Source organism: Scyliorhinus canicula, chromosome 17 (genome assembly GCF_902713615.1).
Source record: "Scyliorhinus canicula chromosome 17, sScyCan1.1, whole genome shotgun sequence".
Taxonomy (NCBI): domain Eukaryota; kingdom Metazoa; phylum Chordata; class Chondrichthyes; order Carcharhiniformes; family Scyliorhinidae; genus Scyliorhinus; species Scyliorhinus canicula.
The window spans coordinates 5,226,407-5,240,927 of NC_052162.1; the positions used below are offsets into that span (position 1 = coordinate 5,226,407).

Genomic DNA, 14,521 nt, shown 5'->3' on the forward strand with positions numbered 1-14,521 from the left:
GGGAGCTGGTGCACCATTCGCTAGCAGTGGGATTCTCTCTTCCCATTGCTGTCAATGGCAATTCTCATTGAAGACACCCCGCATCACTGGGAAACTCACAGGCGGAATTGCCCTGCCGATGGGATCAGAGAATGGCCAGAGAAGTCTGGCCTATATCCCTGGTGAGCTGCTGAAGAACTACAATTGTCATAAGGGAGCAAGCAGTTCTGTCATGTGATGCATCACCCAGTGGCAAAAAAATTGCTTCTGCTTCTGAAGACAGAAGTGCCCAGATTTGGAACATGGACAGTATTATGCCTCTTCATGTTGTGACTGGTTACAATGCCGATGTCCAAAGCTGCAAGGTCACTTGGGACAATGAATACTTGGCTACCAGAGATGACACTGGCGAAATCAGGATCTAGAGGGTACAAGATGGTTCTTTGCTTCACAACTGAAACAACGAACAAGGATTCGAAACATGGAGGCTAGGTTACAGATTTTCACTTTTCTCCCAACATAAGATGTTTGTCTCCACTGTTGGCTACATAAATTGATGGGATATGAATACTGGAGGATTACTGCAGACACATTCTGCACTAATGGGACAAACCTGAATCCAATACATGTTTCATTTGACTTCAAGACCTATCTAACTGTTGATAACGTTGGAATACTCTCCGGGGCGATTCTCCCACCGTATTGCGACCGCTGCACCTCTCGTTATTCCCGGAGAATATTGGGAGAGCCCCTAAAAGGAGTTCGGACTGGGCATCAAATTCATTTAAATATACATGTCTGCATTTTAGCCAGGATCTCCTGGGATTCACTGCCCCTATTGCTGCAACGTGAGGCCGATGGGAATCACTGCCGGTCCCCATCAATGGAGGTCAGACGTGATGACCATGCTGGGAGGGTTTGAAGGTCATTGGAGCCCCCGGGTGGTCAGATACAAGGCAGTGGAATTCCTGGTCAGTGCTGGTTGGCAATTACAGGGCGTCGAAGGACAGGGTATAGGGGGGAAATGCCAGGGTGTAAGGGGCACTGCCAAAACTTAGTTTATTTACAATAACAATTATATCTTAGAATTTACAGTGCAGAAGGAGGCCACTCGGCCCATCGAGTCTGCACCGGCTCTTGGAAAGAGCACCTTACCTGAGGTCAACAGCTCCACCCTATCCCCATAACCCAGTAACCCCACCCAACACTAAAGGCAATTTCAGTCACTAAGGGCAATTTATTATGGCCAATCCACCTAACCTGCACATCTTTGGACTGTGGGAGGAAACCAGAGCACCCGGAGGAAATCCACGCAGACACGGGGCGGACGTGCAGACTCCGCACAGACAGTGACCCAAGCCGGAATTGAACCTGGGACCCTGGAGCTGTGAAGCAATTGTGCTATCCACAATGCTACCGTGCTGCCCATCACACGGTAGATTCCTATCGGCACTGCCTTGCCGGTGCTCAACTCGCCGGCTCCATAGACCATACAACTAGACATTGTTTAGGGGAGCTTGTGTTCTGCAAGGTTCACGGGAAGCTAGTTGTCCCCATCTCGTAAGACCGTTGCTGGTTATAACAAACAGCTGGAAAAAGTTCCCAATCAATGTACAGCACCGGGAACTTGTAAACAGCTTAATAACGAAGTGCATCTAAGATGCAGTAACACTAACAATTTTGGTTGCCCAGGACTGGTGCACACTTGGTCTTAACTGCGAGACTAACACAACAGTTGGAGACTCGGCCAAACAATCTAGGACTTTGGATACTTTAGCAATTCTCTGTTGCCTGAGAGCAAAGTGAGAATTTAGGATTAAAATAAAGGGTGCATCTATGAGAAATGCAGTGTCCCCTAGTGTGCAAACATTAATACGGGGATGTGTGAACTGTAATTGAGCAGCAGTCACTCAGCGTTTGACTGGAGTGTGGTAGTCAGGGATAGTCAGGCGGAAGGCAGACAATAGAGACTTCCCACTGTCGACATATCCGTTCTGATTTCAACAGTTCATCAACCCTGAGAGGAAGTCATGTCATAAAAGCATAGAAAATAGGAGCAGGAGGAAGCCATTCGGCCCTTCGAGCCCGCTCCACCATTCATTATGTTCATGGCTTATCATCCAACTCAATAACTCCTGACTTTCCCCCATTACCTTTGCCCCAAGAGCTATATCTAACTCCTTAATGGGGCAGGATTCGCCAGTCCACCAGCTGTGTGTGCCTCGGTGGCGCACCCCCACAGGCAATAGGATTCTCGATTTCCACCACCTGCCAATGGGATTTCTCATTGTGCCACCACATGCCACCAGGAAACTCGCGGGCATGGGGTGGGTGCGCTACCAGCAGAACGGAGAATCCTGCCGGTGGAGAATCCCACCCACGATGTTTTGGCCTCAACTGCTTCCTGTGATAGCGCGTTCCACAGGCTTACCACGCTCCAGGTGAAGAAATTTCTCCTCATCTCAGTCCTAAAAGATTTACCAACATCCTTAGACTATGACCCCTGCTTCTGGATACCCCCAGTTGGGAACATCCTCCCTGTCTAGTCCTGTTAGAATGTTATAGGTTTCTAAGAGATTCTCCCTCGTTCTTCAAAATTCCAGTGAATACAATCCTACCTGACTCAATCTCTCCTCATATAAGATATAGAAGAAGAATTAGACCATTCAGCCCATCGAATCTGCTCCACCCATCAATCATGGCTGATATGTTTCTCATCCCCATTCTCCTGCCTTCTCCCCGATCCTCTTATTAATCAAGAACCTATCTATCTCTGTCTCAAAGACACTCAGTGATTTGGCCTCCACAGCCTTCTGCGGCAAAGAGTTCCACAGATTCACCACCCTCTGGCTGAAGAAATTCCTCCTCATCTCTGTTTAAAAGGATCGTCCGTTCAGTCTTAGACTGTGGCCTCGGATTTGAGTATAGGAGTAGGGATGTCTTGTTGTACTTATACAGGGCCTTGGTGAGGCCATACCTTGAGTATTGTGTGCTGTTTTGGTCTCCTAGTTTGATGAAGGACATTCTTGCTATTGAGGGTGTCCAGCAAAGATTCACCAGACTAATTCCCGGGGTGGCAGGACTGACATATGAAGAAAGACTGGATCGACCGGGCTTGTACTCACTGGAGTTTAGAAGAATGAGAGGGGATCTCACAGAAACATATAAAATCCCTATGGAACTGGACAGGCATGATGCAGGAAGAATGTTCCCGATGTTGGGGACATCCAGGACTAGGGGTCACAGCTGAAGAATAAGGGATAAGCCATTCAGGACTGAGATGAGGAAGAACTTCTTCTCTCCGAGAGTTGTGAACTTGTGGAATTCTTCCACAGAAAGCTGTCGGGGCCAGTTCATTAGATATATTCAAGAGGGAGCTGGACGTGACCCTTACAGCTAGCGGAAGTAGGATATTGAATTTGCATAATCAGCCATGATCATATTGAATAGTGGTGCAGGCTCGAAGGGTTGAATGGTCTACTCCTGCACCTATTTTCTATGTTTCTATATTTTTAGTTTTTCCTACTAGTGGAAACATCTTCTCCACATCCTTTCTACCAGGCCTCTCAGTATCCTGTAAGTTTCAATAAGATCCCCCCTTATCCTTCTACACTCCAACAAGTACAGACACAGAGTCCTCAACGGCTCCTCATACGACAAGCTCTTCATTCCAGGGATTATTCTTGTGAACCTCCTCTGGACCCTTTCCAATGCCAACACATCTTTCCTTAGATACGGGGCCCAGAACTGCTCACAATATTCCAAATGGGGTCTAACCAGAGCCTTATACAGCCTCAGCAGTACATCCCTGCTATTGTATTCCAGCCCTCTCAACATGAATGCTAATATTGCATTTGCCTTCCTAACTGCTGACTGAACCTGCACGTTAAGCTGAAGAGAATCTTGAACCAGGACTCTGAAGTCTCGTTGTGCTTCTGATGTCAGTCCTGCCCTCCCAGGAATCAGTCTGGTAAATCCTCCCTGCACTCCGTCTATAGCAAGAACATCATTCCTCAGATAAGGAAACAAAACTGCACAAAATGTTCCAGGTGTGGTTTCACAAAGGCTCTGTATAATTGCAGCAAGACATTCCTGCCCCTGCACTTGAATCCTCTCGCTATGGAGGTCAACATACTGCTTGACTGGAAATGGTGTCATCGGAGCCAACCTTTTCTTTTGGAATGTACAGTATCCTGTACAGAGGGGCTGGTTTAGCACACTGGGCTAAATCACTGGCTTTGAAAGCAGACCAAGGCAGGCCAGCAGCACGGTTCGATTCCAGTACCGGCCTCCCCGAACAGGCGCCGGAATGTGGCGACTAGGGGCTTTTCACAGTAACTTCATTTGAAGCCTACTCGTGACAATAAGCGATTATCATTATCATATCCTGGAATCCAAAGATATTGGGCCCGATCAAACAGCCTCATTGTGCTGGACTGCATGATGTGACAGCACCGTTAAACCTGGCGAGAGGCCTCTCAGGAGATTTGCATCGCTATGACCGCCTCACGAGATCTAACGGGATCTCGCAGGATGTCGTGATCTGGATCTTGCCGTCAGTGGGCACGATCCAGATATAACATTAAAATGAGCCATTAGGCTCCTTTTTGTATGTCTGTGCCAGATCATCCCATCACTGGGCTGGGAGAGCTCACCGTGGTTTAACATCGGTCCCCACAAAGGTGGACCAGGCATAATGGCACTGCGGGGGGGGGGGGGGGGGGTCTCCTCGGTGATTGGAGGCCCTTGGATGGTCAAGGAAAGGACAATGTGGCACCCTGGTTCTCCCTCTGGTGCCCGGGTCCCTTGGCACTGCCAGGTTGGCACCTTAGCACCACCACCCTGGCACTGCCAAGATGCCTGGGTGGCAGTGCCGGCCTCCTACAGGTTGAGGGGTGAAGGGTGGGGCTCCTTGGAAGGAGCGAAATGGGGAGGGGGCCTGAAAGGGGCGGGGGGGGGGGGGGTTACGGCGGCCTGGAAAGGAAGGGTCCTTTGCAACCCCATAGTGGGTATCCTCAATTGGAGGGGCGTGGGTAATGCGCATGTGTGAGAGGTTGGGGGGGGGGGGGGGTGACATTGCCCGTGGGTGGGGGTGTGGTGGACAATCAAATTCACTCAGAGATTGGGGCACCCTCTGGAAAAGGCAGCCCAATCTCTGGGGAGCCGTCCTCACCAGCAAGTTCAGCTCCCTCCTGCTGGAAACATTTCTAAATGTGGGTAAATACCGGTGTGGATCTCACAGAAAAAGCCAGCAAGAAACAGCCTGGTAAACCAGCCCAGAATGACACCTAGTTCCCGTTAAAGCGTGCCCATTGTACCGCCACTGAAAAGCTATTATGATTCGGATGCATATTTGAAGGAAAGATTGTGCGAGGTGTCATTAGCATATTGACTGTCTTTGATCTGACTCTGGTTGTTTTGTTGACAGATAAGAAACCAGTTAGCAGATGGGGAGAGGGTGGCTTAGTGGTTCTGTTACCGAACTGGTAACCCAGAGGTCCAGGCTCTCAGAACATGGGTTCAAATTCTACCATAGCAATTGGTGGAATTTACATTCAATTAATAAATCTGGAATATAAAGCTGGTCTCAGTATTGGTAACCATGACAATTATCATTGATTTTTTTTGTAAAAAAAACTAACACTCGTCCTTAAGTGAAAGAAACCTGCTGTTCTTACCTGGTCTGCCCTATATATCACCCAGACCCACGCAATGTGGTTGACTCTTAACTGTTCTCTGAAATGGTCGAGCAAGCCCCTCCGTTCAAGGGCAATTAGGGATGGGCAACAAATGCAGACCTTAAGAACGAAGGCCACGTCTAGTGAAATAATCATTTTTTTTTAAAAACTGCTGCTGATGATACAGGTGATCATGAGATTGTTACACGCCACACGATCTGAATCGTGAATGATGAGAAAGGAATTTCCAACACAATACACTGCGCAAGCATGATTGAAGATTGTGAACGTTGGGCTAGCGTACGATTCAATGCTGATCGGCTGAGCATCTCTGGACTATCCGCTGCCAATGAATTGTGAAGTATTTGGTCTATATCCATCCCAGAAGTGATTCAATCTGAGAGCCCAGAAACTGAGGGGAGGATTTTCTGACACAGTCTGGCGGGCAAGATGGCAAAAGATAGAGAGTCATCAACCTGGATGTTGCTGCGCCGTGTCACTAATTAATCCCTTTAAAAATTGCAATGATCAAACAAAGTGAATTTGAACATTACAGCTGAGAAGGAGGTCATTCAACCTGTTATACATGGGCCAGGTCTTTGAATCAAGCAGTTGGTAGTGCAGGTAGACTGAAAGTTCCTTGAGGAAACCAGGCAACCTTATCTTACAAAAGATTATTTGTGTTTTCCTTTTCTGTTACCAATTTAGTTCAATGTCAAACATACTTACTTTTCTTTTTCTTTGGCTCTGACAAAGGAAACCGTGTAGAACATTGCAATTAAAGCTAAAATGACAAAGACAGCTATTAGGCTGGCAGCGATTAGATCCTCTATCATGTCTCTCAGGGACTGTTTGGATTCATTCTGGTTAGATCTGGGAACATTTTCCTCTATGAATTCTATGAAAGCCAAGAAAGAGAAAATTATCATATTAGTCATTCCCAGGGCTGTAAAAAAGGGACATAATGGCGGAATTTAATGCCCCCCCCTAATGCCGGGTTTGGGGGTGAGGTGGGCATTAATCAGGCAGGAAGGTGCAGGGTGGGAATCCTTCCACCTCCCCACTTCCGTTCTATTAAGTCAGGGGTAGGAAGGCATGGTACCTGCCTTGCTGCCCAATGGAAGGGCCCATTTAAGGGTCTCATTTCAGTGAACTGTGGGGAGCCTGAAAAGCAAACCCTGCCAGGTTTCTCTGAGGTTCTTCCCAGTGGGGGCTCAGAGACCCTCAGAGGGGGGGTGGGGGGCTTTCCCAATGAAAGTGACATGGGACTCCCACCGATTCTCCAGCAAGTGGCCAAGACCTCTATCACCGATATTAAATTCTGCCCAATGTTCCAATTAAAAACCCCACTTCACCACAGTCTCCCCATTTTAATTAAAAGTGGTAATGAGAATCTATTCAAGATATTTGAGTTACAAATGTGTAACTGAATACATGTGTGTGTTGGTGGAGTGGATTGTACCTAATGTAATCCCGTAACAGCCTCCCCGAACAGGCGCCGGAATGTGGTGACTAGGGGCCTTTCACAGTAACTTCAATTGAAGCCTACTCGTGACAATAAGCGATTTTCATTTCATTTTCATTTCATGTAATATCACTGGTTGACAGGCATGATCACTGCTGCTGGGGCTGCACGGTGGCGCAGTGAGTTAGCCCAGCAGCCTCATAGCGCCGAGGCCCCAGGTTCGATCCCGGCTCTAGGTCACCGACCGTGTGGAGCTTGCACATTCTCCCCGTGTTTGCGTGGGTTTCGCCCCCACAATCGAAAATGTGCAGGGTAGGAGGATTGGCCACGCTAAATTGCCCCTTAATTGGAAAAAATGAATTGGGTACACTAAATTTATTAAAAAAATATATCACTGCTGCCCGTATGGCTGGGCCCACAAGGTATCTTCACGCGTGGAGGGTTGGGACACTTCAGCCTTCGTTGTTCAGGATCCTGGATGGGAATTTAAAGGACCCTGTAGGCTGTAGTCAGAGCCACTCTTACAATGGAGCTTGGCAGTGACCCTCAGGAAAGTCCTTTGGGGTTAGGTGGGACGATCGAGTTGGAGGAGCCTTCTTGCTCCTTCAGTTCAACAGAAATGTTTTTCACAAACTTTTAGCTGGTTGCCAGAGAGGGAACCAGGTCACGACACCTACTTCACCCATCATTGAACATTTCTAAGAGCGGCATTTATGCTTTAAGAGGCGAATGCCTGTTTCAGCTGCCCTTCCAAGAAGAGGGATTAGGTGAAAGCTTTCCCATTGCTAAATCGGTATGAATTGCTCCTGTTTTACACCTGCTAAGTGGGCTCAGCTGAGAAGTGCTAACTCTGACTGGTATGAGCTGGGAACAGTGCTTCGCCTGGCTGGACACACACAGTCCTATCAGGGTTCTTACTTGAAACCCCACAGCTAAATCGTTAATACACGGAAGAAAATGCAAATTATAGAATCATAATTTTCTATTAACTTTCATCTTCTGATTTAGGGTCATGATGAGATGCGCCTGGTTTGTTTTGGTGAAACGGTGATTGCATTACTTCAATATTTCCTGTCAGTAAAATCAAAGAACTATGGCCTGTAATTTGCAGTCAGTGGTAAAGGAATGGCTTTTGCTGACCTTGAGTAAAATAGAAACCAGGTGATCTCTGTGACAGGGAATGCTCCTTTCCAGACAGAAAGTTACATATGGCCCCATCTAAAGGGGATGGCTTGGCATGCAGCAGCAGTGATGTCAGCAAGCAATCACGTTGAACTATTCAAACACAGTAGAGCAAGCAGTTGAAAACACTTCAGATGCTCCACTCTCAATTTTCAGAAAGCAAAAGAAATGGCGACAGCTGTTGGGACTATGCTTCTTGGGGAAGAGAAGGTTGAGAGTAGATTTCATGGGGGTATTCAAAATCAAGAGGGGAGTGGACAGCGTAGATAGGGAGAAACTGGGAGCCGCGGGATCTGCGCCACGGGGGTAATTCCGCAGGAATCAGGAGAGGCGATTCTTGCCGGAGAGACCCCATTGTCTGATCTTCCCTGCCCCTCACTGGCAACGCCTCGATATTCACGCTCACAAAGGGCATAAGCCTCATTTGAAAAGATTTCCATTAAGTTAAATATTATTAACGGGCCACCCCTGACACAGGCTCCTCCTTCACTAAATATTCATTCCTCACCGACAAGATGTCACGTCGGTGAGGTTCTCAACAGGTTTGGCCTGACAAGGAGCCATCGAGGTGATCGCACCAGGGGTGCAGAGGTAAGTATGGCCCCTTGGGGGCGTAGAGGGACATACCTGGCAGTGCCAAACTTTGCGAGGGGGCAGTGCCGGGGCAGGCTCTCGTGGGAGCCTCGTGGGGGGAGGTGCATTGATGTGTGTGTGGGGGGAAGGGGGAGGAGGGAGACAGCTCAAACTGAGGGTGGGCGGGAGGAGTGCCGACTATACCTCCCTGGTGTTGGTGGGGGGGTGTGATGCCGGCAACGAATGTGGAGGAGTGAGGATGGGGGAGTATGGGCAAGGATTGTTTGGCGGAGGGCGTGGGGGGCGGGGGGGGGGGGGGGGAAGAGAGCCCCTGATACCTCTGTGATGGATCCTCAAGAACGTTTGGCTGCATCACTGAGTGGGGGAACCCTTTACAGATGGCGCTCTGACCTCTGTGGAGCTAGTTTCCAGCTTTATGTGACCCCGCCCCACCCAGTGATGTCATAGACCCCTCCCGCTCAATCTGTTTGCCTAAGAGGCTCACTATTTGGAGGGAAAACTGTCTTGTGCAATTGGAGAGTTACACACCAATTTTCAGTCTGACCCTGGCACTTTGCTAAATTCTGTAAGATTCCTCCCACTGTTCCCACTCGTGGAAGGATCGGGAATCAAGGGACAGAGGTTTGAGATCGCTGGCAAGAGAAACAATGGCAGCATGAGGAAAACCATTTTCATGGAGACACTGGCTAGGAACTGGAATGCACTGCCCAAGGGTGTAGTGGACGAAGGTTTAAATGAGCCTTTCAAAAGAAAATTGGATGATGATTGAAAAGGGCTTTGGGGAAAAGGCAGTGGAGTGGCACCAGGTTTACTGTTCTCTAAGGACCAGCACAGACATGACTGGCCAAATGGCCGCCTCCAGGTCTGTAACCATTCTATAATCCTATTCTATGACTCCATTAAGATAGAAGCTAAATAAAGGTAAACAGGCTTTGAAAAAAAAAATGCTTTTTTAAAATTATGTCGTCTTTCTTAATCTTTGGGGAGAAATTTGATATTCCAAACATGTCGCTGTCATTAGCTTAGTAAAATCCTGACCAAGATTTTCTCTTGTATTTATTTTAAAATTAACCTTTCCCTTTCAATTTTTGTCTTTCCTAATGTTAAACCTTCCAACTGATAGACGAGATCATTTACGATGATTTAACTCTTATTTTTAATGTTTCCTTAATGTCTAAATGGAGATAAATGCTTACATATATGTCTAGTGTTCTAACCTATTTCTGGTTCTGTCACCTCTTCCTTTTCCTCATTGGTCACTTCTACATCTGGCATGGCATGAGACAACTTTCTACCTGTTAGTACAAGAAAAGAGCATTGAAATTTTGTTGCAGATTAGTGATTTTCTTTATTTTCTAAAAATAGAATACCCAATAATTTTTTCCAATTAAGGGGCAATTTAGCATGACAAATCCACCTAACCTGCACATCTTTTGGGGGGGTGAGACCCGCGCAGACCCGGGGAAAATGTGCAAACTCCACACGGTTAGTGACTCGGGGCCGGGATTGAACCTGGGTCCTCAGCACCGTGAGGCAGCAGTGCGAACCACTGCGCCACCGTGCCGCCCCTGATTTTAAGTTTTCTTTTAAGTTAGTTTTACATTTAGTTTTGCCTGAGAAGAAACGCTGCACTGTTAGAGGTGCCTTGTTTGGACCTGCGCTCAAAGAAGGCCTCATCCGCTCTCTCAGCTCAGCATTAAATACCTCATGGTGCGATGTGAAGAACAGGAGGAGATTTCTCTCTGGTGTCCAAGCCAACATCCAGATAAAATTTTTAAATGATCAATTTTGCTTCCAATGTCCTCCCCTCTCTCACCTTCACATGGTCCAACACTTCAATTTCCTTCCTTAACCTCTCTGTCTCCATTTTCAGTGATAGAATGACCGCCAATATTCATTACAAACCCACCGATTCCCACAGCTACCTTGACAACAGCTCCTCACACCCCGTTCCATGCAAGGACTCCATCCCATTCTCCCAGTTCTTTGCCCTCGTCGCATCTATTCTAATGATGTCACATTCGAAAATGGTGCTTCTGACATGTCTGCTTTTTCCCTTAACTGAGGTTTCCTCCCACCTGTGGCTAACAGGGCATTCAACCAGGCTCGACCCATTTCCCGCACAGTCTGCCCTCACTCCATCCCCTCCATTGCAGAAACACGATGGCTCCCCCTTGTCCTCGCTTTTCACCCCACTAGCATCTGCATTCAAAGGATCATCCTCCGCTATTTCTGCCAACTCCAGCACAATGCAACAAAACAGGTCTTCCCATCCCTGCACCTACCACCCCCTAACCACCCCGGTCAGCATTCTGCAGGGATCGCCACCTCCATGCCATCCTACTGCACTCCTCCATCATACCCAACACCTATCCCCTTCACTCGGCACTATCCCTTGCAATCAAAGAATGTGCAATACCTGCCTGCTTTACCTCTTCCAATTTGCTCTATTGTATTCGCTGATCTCAATGTGGTCTTTTCTACTTCGGGGAACACAGGAAACATGGAAACATTGGAAGTAGGAGCAGAAGTCGGCAATTCAGCCCCGCAAACCGATTCTGTGATTCAATCAGATTGTTGCTGATCTCTTCCTGGTCTCAAATCCATTTCCCTACCCTTCCACCTATCCTTTTAACCCATTAAAAAAAAATCATAAATATCTCTATCACCTTCCTGAAACCATTTAATGACTCCGATTCCACTGCACTATGGGGCACCGAGTTCTACAAATTCACCACCCTCTGCGAGAAGTAGTTCCTCCCCATCTCAGTTCTAAATCTACTGCCTGTCATGTGAGTGCCCCTGAAAGAAAGGCTTTTGTCTTATCACATCGCTTCAGTGATCTAATTGTGTGGGTGGAGCTGGGCTGTGGCTCTGGGAGCTTTTTTTGGTTTTGCTTTCACATTTGGCCTGTCTCTCTATCTTCCTTTTAAAAAGCTGTTCCAGACTGCTTGGTAACTCACCTCTCTCACTTTTTGAATAGTGGCGTCACATTAGCATGTCTCCAATCCACCAGGAACCTTCCAGAATCCAGGGAATTCTGATATACCATAACCAATGCATCCACTATCTCTGCTGCCACCTTCCTTAATATCCTAGGGTGCAGGCCATTAGGTCCCGGAGACATATTTGACTTTAATCCCATTAGTTATTTCAATATTGGCTCCCTAGTGGTGATAATTACACCAAGTTCCTCTGCATTAACTGCAGTGTTTGGAAAATGTTTAGTTACTGTGAAGAAAGAGGCAAAATATTGGTTTTGTGCCTCCACCAACTCGGTGTTCCCCATTATTACCTCACCAGTATCGCCCCCTAAAAGGCCAACATTTACTGCAGCTATTTCTTCCTCTTTATAAAGTTATAGATTCTTTTGGTATCAGTCTTTGTTTTCTGCTAGCTTCCCTTTGAGGTTCATCTTAGCTCTTTTGATTTTATTTTGAGTAGCCTTTTGCTGAAACTTAAAGTTCCCCCAATCCTCCAGTTTACCACTGGAGTTTGCAGTATGGTATGCCTTAGTTTTTGCCTTTATGTCTTCCTTCACTTGCTTGTTTAGCCATGGAACGTTTTTCTCCCTTTTAAATTCCACTTGTTCTCAGGAATATACTTTAATTAAGAGATATTTAATATCTCCCTGAACAGCTGCCATTTTTACTCAACTGTCCTACCCAGTCTACAGGGGCCAATTCTTTCCTCAGGCCTGTATAATTGCCTCTACCCAACGCTAAAACTCTAGAGTGGCACTCTGTCTTTTCTCACTCAATTTGAATTTGAAATTCTAGCATGCTGTGATCATTCCTTCCAAGAGGATCCTCCTCCACCTCCTGTTCCATCCTGTCTATCCTTTCAGAATACTGAATACACTTGGATATTCAATTTCCAATTCCGGTCCTCCTTTTTTAGAACAGTACAGCACAGAACAGGCCCTTCGGCCCTCGATGTTGTGCCGAGCAATGATCACCCTACTCAAGCCCACGTATCCACCCTATACCAGTAACCCAACAACCCCCATTAACCTTATTTTTTAGGACACTAAGGGCAATTTAGCATGGCCAATCCACCTAACCCGCACATCTTTGGACTGTGGGAGGAAACCGGAGCACCCGGAGGAAACCCACGCAGACACAGGGAGGACGTGCAGACTCCACACAGACAGTGACCCAGCCGGGAATCAAACCTGGGACCCTGGAGCTGTGAAGCATTGATGCTAACCACCATGCTACCCTGCTGCCCTGCAGCCATATTCCAGCAATCTCCACAAAATCGCACCTATTTCTCTCTATTTGTGCTGTCAGCTCACTGAACTTCTTCAACCCGCCGGTTGGTTCAGGAAAGGAGGGATCTCTACCGTAGAGACGGTCTCCACCTCAACCGACCTGGGACAAGTGTCCTTGCGAAAAGGATAGATTGGGTGGTCACAAGGATGCCAGTGCCCCATGAAATGGAACCCTTCTTTCCCGCAATACCCCTGCAGCCGCGTGTTTAATTCCCTAATTGTGTCACCCCATGCCAATCTGCACGTGGCTCGGATCGTGATCCAGAGATTATAACCCTTGAGAACCTGTTGTTTAATTTTGTTTCTAATTGCTGATAATCCTCTTTCCTAATCTTAACGTGGGCCACATCATCTGGACCCTCCCCCTCCCACTCCAATATCATTTCAAGCTGATTGGTGATGTCTCTCACCCTGGCACCGGACAGACAACATAGCATGTGGGACTCTTGGTCCTGTTTGCAAAGGATGTGATCAGTTCCCCTTATTATAGAATCCCCTCCACCTCCCACTTGTCTTTTTGCTGACTGCTTTGCGGACCACCTTCCTGTTGTTGCCATTTTGACCCAGCACCTGGCTCTCATGCCCACATTCCCATCCCTGGCCTGCTGCAATGTCTCAGTGAAGCCCGGAGCCGCTTTTGCGATGTTCCGCACCCTCGAAAACGGCGAACGCAGTCAGGACGGCCCCAGGACGTCACTTGAGGCCCTACCCCGATGTTCCGCCTCCGATGGGGCGAGTTCACAACGGCGTGGAACACTCACCCTTTTCTTTTTCGTGAACCTGGTGTGACGGCTGCGGACTGAGTCCAGTGCTGCCACAGTCGGGGGGGGGGGGGGGGGGGGGGGAAGCTGTTCCGTGGGCGGGCGAGGCTTTGGTGGGGGCTGGGGGCACTGGTGGGGGGGGGGGGGGAGCCGGGGTTGGAGAATGGGGGTTAATGGGGGACAGTATGTGGCAGCCCGGGTCCGCACGTGGCCGCTTTAGGCCGCCGCCGTGCGCATACGCAGCCACGGACCGGCAATTCTCCCACCCTACCCGGAGGTAAAGCCGGGGGGCTTTACACTGTGTGGCTGCTCACCCCTCACCAGACGCAGGATCGGTGCAGCTTTTGCGCCGTTTGTTCTGCCGTAAATCGCCACTGTTCCCTGGCTGGCGTCAGCACATAGTCTTCAAAACGGAGAAGACAGCTCCTTATTTTCTGGAGGGAATTTGAACAATTTAGGTCCATACTCAGTTTAGTTTAGAAGAATGAGAGGAGGAATGATAGATACATCCACACTAGACTGCAAACAGTGAATCCCGTCATGGGTGCTGTGGGAATTAAGGTATGTAAGTTGCTAAAGGGGATTGACA

At 48.0% G+C, this 14,521-nt stretch overlaps 1 protein-coding gene across 1 annotated transcript in view; it reads right to left on the reverse strand.

Annotated features, from left to right (window-relative positions):
- Positions 1 to 14,521, reverse strand: part of LOC119952384 — a 397,406-nt gene that overhangs the window by 27,172 nt on the left and 355,713 nt on the right. Inside the window, exons 62-63 of the mRNA XM_038776091.1 lie at positions 10,116 to 10,193; positions 6,387 to 6,555 (exon numbers count right to left, since the gene is read on the reverse strand). Coding sequence (XP_038632019.1) covers positions 6,387 to 6,555; positions 10,116 to 10,193 — 247 coding nt within the window. The remainder of the gene's footprint in view (positions 1 to 6,386; positions 6,556 to 10,115; positions 10,194 to 14,521) is intronic.